Source organism: Anguilla rostrata, chromosome 11 (genome assembly GCF_018555375.3).
Source record: "Anguilla rostrata isolate EN2019 chromosome 11, ASM1855537v3, whole genome shotgun sequence".
NCBI lineage: Eukaryota > Metazoa > Chordata > Actinopteri > Anguilliformes > Anguillidae > Anguilla > Anguilla rostrata.
In genome coordinates, this window is record NC_057943.1 from 14962269 (window position 1) to 14974353 (window position 12085).

General features: G+C 43.1%; 2 protein-coding genes across 7 annotated transcripts in view; both read left to right on the forward strand.

Moving 5' to 3' along the window:
• Nucleotides 1–10173, forward strand: part of lamb2l (laminin, beta 2-like) — a 42675-nt gene extending 32502 nt beyond the window's left edge. For all 4 annotated transcript variants that reach the window (XM_064298159.1, XM_064298163.1, XM_064298161.1 and 1 more), the window contains exons 23-35: nt 173–397; nt 595–809; nt 1436–1532; nt 1929–2301; nt 2739–2923; nt 4180–4427; nt 5128–5343; nt 5499–5643; nt 6222–6429; nt 6758–6899; nt 7201–7377; nt 7897–8062; nt 9344–10173. In XM_064298159.1, coding sequence (XP_064154229.1) covers nt 173–397; nt 595–809; nt 1436–1532; nt 1929–2301; nt 2739–2923; nt 4180–4427; nt 5128–5343; nt 5499–5643; nt 6222–6429; nt 6758–6899; nt 7201–7377; nt 7897–8062; nt 9344–9480 — 2534 coding nt within the window. In that variant the 3' untranslated portion in view covers nt 9481–10173. The remainder of the gene's footprint in view (nt 1–172; nt 398–594; nt 810–1435; nt 1533–1928; nt 2302–2738; nt 2924–4179; nt 4428–5127; nt 5344–5498; nt 5644–6221; nt 6430–6757; nt 6900–7200; nt 7378–7896; nt 8063–9343) is intronic.
• Nucleotides 10174–11578: 1405 nt separating this feature from the next.
• Nucleotides 11579–12085, forward strand: part of lamb2 (laminin, beta 2 (laminin S)) — a 36275-nt gene continuing 35768 nt past the window's right edge. Inside the window, exon 1 of one of the 3 annotated variants that reach the window (XM_064298165.1) lies at nt 11579–12069. The gene's annotated coding sequence lies outside the window, so the exon portion shown is untranslated. The remainder of the gene's footprint in view (nt 12070–12085) is intronic. The other 2 variants (XM_064298164.1, XM_064298166.1) reach the window with 2 other exon arrangements.

Sequence of the window (12085 nt, forward strand, 5' to 3'; positions counted from 1 at the left end):
GTCTTACTTTAATAATATACTGAAAACTAATGAAAAAAAACAGCTAACAACAGCTGAAACTGTAGTGATGGAATAGTAAGAAGCCAAGGGAAATGATGAACACTATGAAGACCATATCAGTTTCGGTTGAACGTTATCTGCTCCCCATCCTGTCCTCCATGGTGCTGTTCAGGCCCTCGCTGTGACCGCTGCGCCCCTGGGTATTTCGGGGACCCAGAGAGGCCGGGCGGAGAGTGCCGGAGGTGTGAATGCAACAACAACATCGACCCCCGGGACCCCGAGTCATGTGACTCTCGGACAGGCCAGTGCTTAAAGTGCCTGTACAACACCCACGGCCGTTCCTGCTCTGAATGCAAGCTGGGTTACTACGGCAACGCGCTAGTGCAGAACTGCAGGCGTAAGTCATCGTGCATGTCCCGTGCTCTGAGCTCGGTGGGCCTGTAGAGGCCTGTAGGGATTCGTTTTGTCAGTCTGGCATCCCGATCTGCAGTATACCTGTGTAACAACAGCTCTGATCATGTGGTACGTTACTTTCACATTTCACTGTGTGCCATGATTAGCCTGTTATGTGAGCTTGTTTGGTCCTGGCTGCAGGGTGTACATGCGTGACAGCGGGAACTCTCCAGCCTTACTGCGACGGGGAGATCTGCCGCTGCGACGCTCGGACTGGGGCCTGCCCGTGTCGGCCTAATGTGGTGGGGCACAACTGCGACCAGTGTGCGGACTACCACTGGAACTTTGGAACAGAGCGAGGCTGTGAGCCGTGTGGCTGCCACGCCCAACACTCCAATGGACCCCACTGCAACATGGTATGGCAGGGATGAGCAAGGACAGAATGCAAGATGTGTGCTACTTTGTGCATTTTACCCTCATTAGGAATCAATGAAGGTGTCATATTTAACAGTCTGTTATAATGGTTAGTGAACTGGGCTTGCACTGTAACTCAAAGCCTATTGGCAGGAACACTGCTGTTGTACCCTCAAACAAGGTACTAAACCTGAACTGCTTTAGTAAAAATATCCAGCTGTATGTAAGAATATAATCTGTGCAAGTCTCTCTGAATAGAAGAATCTGCTAATTGGAGAAATGTAATGTAAATGTAAACTTGACTACTGTATTTATTATCCCTAAAAACCCAAAGCAAACAGAGAGAAAAAGCAAACAAAGAGAAAAAGGATGACACCTTAGAGCTGGAAATGCACAAAAGCATGCAGACACGGACACTTTCTGCTTTGTTTGGGGATTTTGTTTGCTCTGCTATGGTATTCTTTAGCTCAGTGACAGTGCTGTGCATGCCTACATTTATCCCCATCTTAAGGTGACTGATGGGCCTTTTCTTGATTACTTGCATTGTCTTTTAGAAATCGCTGCCTTTCTCAGTTGCTTTTTTCCTTTGTGTTTGGCTCCCTGATTGTGGCTCCGCCCCTCTCTGCAGTTCAGTGGCCAGTGCCAGTGCCATCCGGGGTTTGGAGGGAGGGTGTGTTCTGAGTGTGAGCAGCACCACTGGGGAAACCCACAGGTCCAGTGCCACGGTACACAGCCGAGAACAACATTCTCATTTCACCCACTTTTTCATTGTGTTCCAGCTTCTTTTCTGGTGGCTTGTCAGTTGTTTGTGAGGCTATTGCGTAACACTCACATACTGTATAACAGAGGGAGATTAATTAAACCTAGGGAAAATGCAATTTCAATAAAATTAAGCACTGCTGCAAAATTCTATTTCATACTCAACATGCACCACTTAATTGTAGCTTCAGTGATAGACCAATGAATAATTGGTTTTACTAGCCAAATCTTTCTGTTGAAGAACTACACCTGATACCAGTGTAAAACATTATAGCCATGTGAAAAATGCATGGTCATTACCCCTCCTGAGCGTATGGTTTTTTTGTCTGAAGTGTTTCATCCCTTTCTTGATGCTATGCCAGAATGCAAGTGTGACCCGCTGGGCTCGGAGACGCTGCAGTGCGACCATGTGACGGGGGAGTGCAAGTGCAGGGAGGGGGCGACGGGGTGGCACTGCAACGAGTGCTCCCGCGGTTTCACCGGCACGTTCCCCAAGTGCGTGCCCTGCCACCCCTGCTTCACCCAGTGGGATGAAATCGCCTGCGAGCTGTGGAACGAACTGGACCGTATCAACCAGACTGTCCATAGGATCCTGCAGAGTGGGGTCGTCCCCGGCTCCAGCGACAAGAGAATCAGGGCTCTGGAGGAAAAACTGGCCCTTATTAAGGACCTGATCCAAAATGGAGACACGGAGAAGGTCTACAATCTGATCGTCCAAACCACTGACGACCTGAGGTGCGGATAGCTATTAATCATGTAATTGTATCGGGAATACATTCCACTATCAATAAAGGAGATATTATCACACAGTGTTTCTTTTAGCTTATGGGTAAATCTGAGGAAGAGTAGAGTCCTGAGTAGAGTAGTGATAGAATGTTAATTCTCAGAATCCTAGCTGTGAAGTCCACTAGCTTTTGATTTGTCTATGGCCTTTCACAATACTGTAACCCACTTCCCATGAATTATGTTACAGCTGTGTCTTTTCCCTCTTAATTTTGGTGATTATAAACTCGCCACTAGGCGTCGCATTATAATAAGACGTATTTGTTAACAGTCTTAAAAAAATAAAAGCCGTGATCATGCTCCTCCAGCTGCTGTTTGTGTGTTTGCAGTAGCTTAAATGGAGGTGATGATTCACCTCCGCTGTGGGTCTGCCTGTTTCCCCGCGTCAGGGCGGAGATTGCGCTGACTGACGGGCGGCTGATGGCGATCGCGCAGGAGCTGAACGACACGGCGCAGAAGGACCGGGGACTGCAGCGGAACCTCACCCAGGCGGAGCAGCAGCTGAGGGACCTGAACGCGACGCTGGCCCAGCTTCGCCGGCAGCTGGAGAACTACCTCAGCGCCGGCTTCGAGGGTAACTCCCATTCCCCGCTGCACAGCAGTTATCCTCAGCTGTCACAAAACATTACTGCGACTCTTTACAATGTTCCATTAAGGTTCTGCTGAATAACCAAAGTGTAACATAATAACCCAAGTGTAACATACAAATGAAAAAATAGTAACTTTCTTAATTATTGTGGAAAAAAATGAAAAAAGAAAAATGCATACTGAATACATCATTAATTACAGAAGCCGTGGGACCTATATGCCCATCATCCACCCATTTCTTTACCAGGTTCTTACTCTCCTCCCACAGCCTGTAGCTGGGGGTGGAGTTTTAGATGAAGACATTAATTAAGCCCAATTTCTTATGAGCTTTTGTCACTACCAGTCCTTACTATCGAGATTGGTTTAGAAAATTGGTTTGTAATCTAGATCCTATTGTTAAGTTCAAATAACAGAGGAGCACGCATGTGGGTTGCAAATTTCTGAAATGTTCTGCATCGATGATCACCTTAATTGCTTCAAATGTGCTGCCATTAGCATGGCGCTTCTCCTGAGAGGGCTTCATTTGAATGTGTTTGAATAGGCTAATTAGAATCTTTTCAAAGCCTTCTGCATAATCATGGACATCTTAAAATAATTTTTAAGGCTGATGCTATCTTACAGGTCCGATACAGTCTGATCAGCTGCCCCCCAGTGTGTATCTAATGCAATATAAAAGCTAATGGATGAATGATCATTTAGAAATAAAATGATTTAGTTTTACTTACTGTTACTATTACAGAACCTCACACAATTAAAAATGAATTGACAATTATATGGCTTGATTTGTTTTTTGGCCATGCAAGTTGACGTTAGTAGACATGAACAAACCTCATAAACAAATGAAATGCATTTGGTAGGGAGCTAAATAAAAATAATAAACCTGATGGATTAAATGGCCTGAAAACAAGAAAAGGAAGACAATCTACCATCTCCATCTGCTGAATCAATGCAACAGGAACTGCACTTAACGGCATGGGTTGAAAATGAGCAAATACTTTGAGGAGTTCAGGAATGACACTGAATATTACTTAAAGCTCTGGTATAAATGCTGAGGACACAGACTATGTCCATGAAGACATTTAGATAAAGAGAGGACAATGAGCATGACAAACCCAGCCTGCTCAATTATGCTTGGCCTCATTAATGATATACTCCTGCTTCACCTTGCTGTGGGGGGTGGCCTTTGAAGCTGACTTCTTGTTATAGCAGCGCATAAACTTTCCTTTCTCTCTTTCATTCCAGAACAGCTTGACCACATCCGTAAGTACTACCGGGAGTCTCAGGATGCCGAGCGGAAATGCAACGCCTCCGTGTCCGGTCCCGACAGCCCGGTGGGGCAGTCGCAGAAGACGCGGAAGGAGGCCGAGGACCTGCTCAAGAGCAGACGAGACAAGTTCCAGCGCACCATGGCGGCTCAGAAAAAATCCCTGGCAGAGCTGGACAGTAAAGCCAAAGAGCTGGGCAGGAAGGTGGACCAAGTGAGCGACAAGGTGAGAAACCTGCCCACCGGCCTCACAGGAGCGGGTAAACAATGAAACTCAGCTTTTCATCAGATACCTTGTTTTTATTGACCAAGCTTTCTTCTTAGCTTAGCCTCTTGATTCTCTACATCATAATTCATTTCCACTTATACTAATTTGTATAAGGACAGTAAGCAGTTGTGCCCCCAAAGGATGGTTTAACAACCATTGCAGAAATGGTTTAACATCCATTCTCTTTTACTCCCAAATACCCTAAACAACAGGAAATTCATTTTCTGCTTTAACTGCATGTACACCCCTCCCCCTCTGTTTCATTTATTCCTGCCAAACAGAATGTTACTTTCTTACACCTTTCCACCTCTTACCTATACAGTAAAATTTTAAATGTCATTTAACTCATTTAACAAATTACATAAGTCCAAGAGTAATCAAATCCACTTTATCACTTTAACACTTAACCTATTTGCTGTGTGCAGGAACATACTGTTGAGCCAAATGGATTTATGCAGGCATTAGGATTTATTATGGCTGCCCTCTTGATCTTTCCTTAGATAGGACTATTTCCTGGGTGTGACTGTAGACCAGGTGTCTTTTAACCTCCTTCCTGTGCTCCTCTGCCAGGTGTTATGGCACATCCCCCTTTTCCCTATTGCCTGGGGAGGTTCCACTTGAGTGACCTCTGTTACCCCATGTTTGACCATCTCTCCAGGTGTGCGGTGGCCATGCAAACACAAGCACCAATGGCAGCTGCCCGGACAGCCTCTGCGGGGGCGCTGGTTGTCGTGACGACAGGGGGCAGAGGCTGTGCGGTGGGGAGGGGTGCGATGGAGCCGTGAGCACATCTGCTCGAGCCCTGAAACTGGCCAAGGAGGCCGCTGGCAACATCAGCACAGCCAGCGAGGAACTGCAGAGAGTCGCAAAGAAGGTGCCTACATTAACCGTCCCTTGGGTATTACATGGGACAATCAGAGGATGATGTGAAAGTAACTGAAGCCACACGTGTGTGTTCTAGAGCCCCTCTGTGTGCACGCACCGGTAGACACGAATACATGTTTTTCACTGTGGTACTGCTGTGTTCAGCTCCAGGACATTGAGATGCTGACTCAGAATGTGAAGACACAAGCCATGGGTACCCTGGAGAAGGCACAGAAGAAGAAGGATATCTTCGAAAAGTCCAACAATCAGCTCAAAGATTTCATCCAGAAGATCAAAGACTTCTTGACAGGTTCGCTTTGCTAGTGTGGTCTATTGAACCGACAAACTGAATGGTGATTGAACCATAGTCCTGCAGCTTCTAATCATGTATGATTAGCTAAATTCCAGATCCCTCTCACAGGAGCTTAGTGAGCTGCTGTTTCTGTTGTGCCTGTTGTTTCAGTGTGTGTCAGGCACACCTGCAACTTATCCAACTTAAACATTAGCAAAATTGTCAAAGAAAGCTTAATTAATAGTATGAGAAATGGAGACAAATAACCCAAAGGGTGCCAAGAACTGCATTGTGACTCACTTCCTTTTGCTGATTTTTCTCATTTTTTCATACTTAAATCATAATATTAGTTAGTTTTCTTGGAAATTCTCAACTGCATTGCCCTAACAAATTCTGGTAAATGTTAACTTAGAATAGCAATGTTGATACCACAGTTTAAATGAATGGATTCATACCTCCTTATGGCATACAGTATGCTACATTTTGTTCCTATGTTGTTTAATTTATTCTTTTTTTTCTGATGACGTTCATGTTTGTTCCTCGGGGAGACTGTGTGAGTGGTTTGATGTTTGTGCCTCTTTGGGTGTGTGCTGCAGAGGAGGGAGCAGACCCAGAGAGCATTGAGAAGGTGGCCCAGCAGGTGCTGGCCATCTCCCTGCCAGTCAACAACAGCATGTTGGCACGCTTGGTGCAGGAGATCCGGGATAGCATAGCAAACCTCACTGATGTGGAGAGTATCTTCAACAGCACCTCCCTCCAGCTCCAAAAAGCCAAGGAACTGCTCAACAATGCCCTGGATGCCAAGTAAGAGACACAGACTCTGTTGTCAGGTTTTGCCTGTGCTGGCTGATGGACGGTGAACTCTTTTTCAATACTCTGTGTCCAGTATGTGTGACATTCATGTACTGGGCTTAGTGGTTTCTGGGATTGTGTCAGTATTAAGTTTCACAAATAGAATGTATAGCTGACACTAACAGAGGGTGTATAACTGACGCTAACAGTAGGTGTATAACTGACACTAACAGAGCGTGGATAACTGACACTAACAGTGGGTATATCGCTGACACTAATAGAGGGTGTATAACTGATACAATCAGAGAGTGAAAATATTCATGGCATTTTCTGTGTGCAGGAAACAGGCTGAAGGGGTAAAGGACATTGCAAACCAGACAAAGCTGGCACTGGACACCGCACAGAAAGCCATCACCATGGCAGAGAAGGCCTTGAAAGATGCCAAAAAGAGCATCAACAGCACTCGTCATGCCACATCTTTGGTACAGTGAACTAAACTGCATAACTCTGCTTGTGTGAACAGTAATCACAGTCCAGGATTGCCAGTGATTACATCTAGTTCACTGTCTGTTCTTTATCTCCTACAATTGATTTTTTTTTAAATAATAAAATTCAGTGGTTTGTGTCCTATCCTATGTGGTTCACTTGGTAAATGCACTCATCACAAGTCTCTGTTTCTCTATTGCTATTAGGCTCTAAGATATTAGGCTGTAGATTTAAGCAGGATAACTGTAACTATAGCTGCATGATTATGATTAATTGTTCCCCTAATTGTGTATGCAGGTAGAGAACAAACTTGTGGATATGGAAAACAAGCAAATGGATGCCATGATGCGACTGGCCAACCTTTCAAAGGAGATAGAGTCACTGAGGAATAAGACAGAGCAGAACAGAGAGATGGCACAGGATGCCAAGGACAAGTCTGATAATGCCACCAAGGCTGCCATGGGACTGGACCAGGTGCGTGTATTTTTGCGAGCAAAGACACTGTTAACATTTTCCATGACTCAATGGTTTTTCAGTTTAGAATTCCCTAATATACTCCCTAACCCAATATAGGACTCCCACATATATAGAGGACATCCAGTGGCATAAGCATAGCAGTGTTACTTCATTGTGCATGCACATCTATACAACTCTGACACGTTTCATCATTATTTGTGAGAAAACATGTAATGTCACACCCTGGATATTGTCTGTCAAAAACTGGAGGAGCTGCCTTGGTCACAAAATGAGGATGAAGGTTCAGTTTTTACATCTGTACCTCCCACAATTCAGCTGACAAGTATAACACACGCAGAGGGGAAATTAAAGGTTTCTTTCACCACTAATATGAGTAAGAGATGCGATTGTACTTTAGAGCTTTGTGTATATTCTTTATTTGTGCACTGTAATTGGATTTCTGTCATTTATTCCTGTTTCTACCTGTGGCAGTGCTGTTGTATTTCTTTTGAATTGGCTTTTTCGTTGGTATTTCAGGAGCTCAAGGATGCAGAGGCAAAGTACAAGGAACTCCAGGATAAAGTGGACAGCCTAGGAGAGGGGGCACAGGGTCTGGGTGAAGTGGGCAAGAGGGCAAAAGAGATCAAGAAGCAAGCCGAGGACCTACTGATGAAAGCTACCAAGGGAATGGAGATGTTACACAGTACGTCAGCGCCGGGGGGTCGCGGGGATGAAGCAGTAGTTTGTGCTGCCGTGTGAAGGATCGATGCTATGAAGGCTGGGCTAGCTGCCTTTTTCTTGTCCCTGCCAGTAGCCTTGTTATCACATGTCCGGTCTCACGCTTGGAATCCTAAATGAACCAGTAGCATTGAAAATATAGCATTAGCCTTTAGAATACTGAAACCTGAATCTGTAATGAAAACCCCAAATGTGTTGGTCACCACATGGCTCTGGTTATTTAAACTGTGGATGTAGTACATGTCCATTCCCAAATATTTGGGTGTGCATACTGACAATAACCTGTGCTAGAGTGTCCAGGTACATAGTGTTGGCTCCAGTCTCCTGCTATGTCTTTTTTTCCCACAAAATTAGTCAGAGTCATGCTACCTGTCTATCAGGCAGTCATAGAAAGTATCACTCGCTCCAGCTTTGTAGTCTGGTTTGGCAATTTTATGGCCACACTAAAATCTGTAATTGCCCGTCCTGTTCGGACAGCCATGAAGGGAGTGTGAATGAGGCAGACTATCTATGAACACGGCAAAAACCAAAGTTCGTTGCAACAAATATTTTAGTCTTATATTTAGACTTAATTTTTTTTTTTTTTTTCTAAATAAGACAAAAATATTGACAGTGAGGTGAGACAGTTTGACTCATTTCAAAATTTGCTAATGGGGTAAGGAAATTTGCTTGCCAAGCAAACAGTAACTTAAAACAAGCTAATATGTGCTACTTCAGAGAAAAATAAAATTGATTTAAAATCTTATTACAAGACTTAAACACTTAAGACAGGTTTTTGCAGTGAGCAGAAAATCATGAAACAGGACGGGAGTTAATTTAGACCCCTCCGATGCAGTCCATGTTCCAGCCTCATACGGACTCTATAGAGTCCCTCAGTGTAAGCTGAACTGCTGCAAGTACCCCTTTATCCCCCAGTAAACTCCTTAAAAACAGTTTGTATGGACCAGGAGGGAACATGTGCAATGTACTGTATTATTCTGCCCAAAAGTAAGTCTTTAATCTCTTATAATTTTACTTGTTTACTTTAGTAAAGATGTTACAATACGTCAGCATTCAATGCATGTCTCCATGTGGTTTTAGAAATGTTTATATTTGTCCTGGATATTTTCCCGAAATTTCCTTTTTCTGTCTAGTCACTGCTTACTGTGTTCTTGGCATAGCAAATAGATGTTATGTTTATCTGAAAACCTGGGCCATAATATTTTTTATCCTGAGCATGTATATTGGTGTCTGTTTTGTATCGCAGAACTAGAGAAGAAGTTCAAGCAGAATGAGAGGACAATGAATGCCCAGAGGCTGAAGCTGGCCGAGCTGGAACAGAATGTCACCAGCGTGCGAGACGTCTTACGCGAGAGCGCCAAGCGATACAGCACCTGCCAGTGAAGCAGCTCCCGCTCTCCTGAGCCTCTCAAACCGCAGCCCGAGAGGAAGCATCCGTAGTCCTCTGACCCTGCAGGTTCGCCCTCCAAAGGGACATTCTGTGTACCTGTGCCTAAAAACAGCTCCTCTCGTCATTTTTAGCATTACTGTACATCGGCACCCTTGTACCGTATGTGGTATTTATTAAATTTACCATGCCTGTAAATGGGCAAAACATTTTTTTTTTGTTATTGTATGAATTCAGGAGAAAAACTCATCAATTGGATATCAGCTTCTATATGCAGAACAGCCATATGCCCGTCCTCAGCAAATGTCCATTCAAAACCACCTTCTCATATCGGAGACACAAGTAAATACTGTATAGCATGAAGATTTGGTATTTTTGGGCTGAACAGCTTTCTGTTTCTCCCATGCTGACATTATTTTCAAACAATGGGAAACCCAGTCGTTGACATTTCTGGAAGAACACAGGCACTATAGCACCTAAAATGCAATCCTATCTATCAACAGGTTTCATGAAGAATAATGCAGTTTGACTCAAGAGACTGAACTATAGAAATTAGCATCTTGGAGGATGTCTAATTATTGAATTTTCATAAACCAAAAGTGAATAATAATTATGCATATAAGCTATGAAATTGTTATTGACATAGACAACTATGGAAAATGGAAAAAATAAATATACATTTGATATAATGTTTGAAATTTTTTTGAGCATTTATTTACACTGCATTTCCTACACTTGCCTATTTACTGGCATAAAAATTACATTTATTCCTGACTGAAACAGAATTTTGGTCCTTGTGGTAGGGGAAGCAAGGAGCATCAAAGTTTCCAACACAAGGGGGCGCCAGAGAACAAATGAGGGAACTGAGAAAACTTTTTTTATTTTATAATTTGATTTATTTGAAACCTGGGGCATAAAAATAGTTATATGGATTATATAGGTAATACCACTGAGTCTTTAAGTGGACATCAGGCAAGAGGAGAAATAAAACCTGTCACTCTTGAATGTATGAGCCTGCTATTAGTGGGTGTAATGTGGAGCAATATAAGGTTATTTCACGCTTCCACATGGGGTAAGAAATCTGTTCTCTGGAGCTAAGAATATTAGATAGTTCCTGGTGGGAAAATACTGTTGTGCCATGAGCATGGGAATTTATTGTTCTCTCAAAAAAACTGTTAAAGGGCCACAGAGTGTGCAGTCATAAGTTATACAATTTTCACACTGCTTTAGGATTTCCTACGCAAATGCATAATGTGATGTCACAATAAGAAATAAACTTTTGCTGTTTATATGTCTTATGCTGGCCAGTATTTATCTTGCTGTGAAGAGGTGGGAAGTGTGGGGAGGAGAGACTTCACATCTTTGCTCCTTCTCCAGTTAGGGGTCACTGTCCTTGGGTAATTCCTTTGTGAGAATCAGTTTTAGGATCAGTGATTTTCATCCCCTTTTCCAACGTGCAATGCACGTGGGGCTCTGAGTGTGTCATGGGGGTTGAAAAACATCTGCTAAAATGTGCAGGGGTTATCCTTGTAATTATCTGTTTGCGCTTTTCTTGTTAAAAATTTTATTCAGCTTTTGGTGATTGTGTGCGAATCAAACAGTTTATCAGTTATAAGCCATATTGCAGCAGTCTACATTTTATGTGGTTTCAAGATTCATTCAAGATTGTTCATTTACCAACATCACTTTCTAAAATGTTTAAAAAGCTGATCCTTTTCAAACCTCACTGTATATCTGCACAGAAAGGATCATTTTTTGGTGTCTGGGAATGCTGGGGATGGTGCTTTAGAAGGTATTTCACTCAGTTCATTCAGTATGTGTGTGTGTGTGTATATATACATATATATCCTTTTTTATATATACTTTTTAAATGTCACCTGCTGTATGGTGGTGGGTGGGGGAGCCCTGTCTACTTAAACAATCAAAGTGAGTCCTTTGATTTCGTTCTCGTGAACGCGCATTCCAGTTTCAGTAGAAGGTAGTTCCAAAACCAGTGCTGGAGTTCTTAAAGTGATGGGTGCAGCACCCACCATTGTAATCCAGAAGTATAACTGTATTTAATTATTTTGGTGAATGTTCTCTTTATACATGCTACATACTGGCATCTAGCCATTAACCGTTGACTTTATATGAACTGTTGTCTGGTTTTACATAACCGGAAAACATATTATTTATCTTTCGGAATTACAAAGATTCTTTCAATTCAGAGAACTGTAAGTTTGCCCAAATAAAATATGTAACTGGGTTATATATGTTTGCTATCAAGAGGACAACGTATTGGACAGCTCCAGAATGATTTATTATCCAGTGCTGTAATGCGCTTCTCTGTCTTCGCGAGGTTCAGTCCTGGACCCATTGGGGTCCGCTGCACAGTTTTCATCGACCAGCCACACTGCGCTCCAAAACTTCTCTCAGCAGTTCAGACTACGAATAAACGGAGAACTGTGTGAACTGTAGCCTATCGCTGCAACTGGAAGTGTAGGATCCGTACGTACACAGACAGCGTAAGTAAAAAAGAACAAGTGAATGAGCGACCCGAAGTTTCAGTGAGGGTTTTTAAGAAAATACTTTCATAATAGCATTACGTAAGTCCGTCTTGAC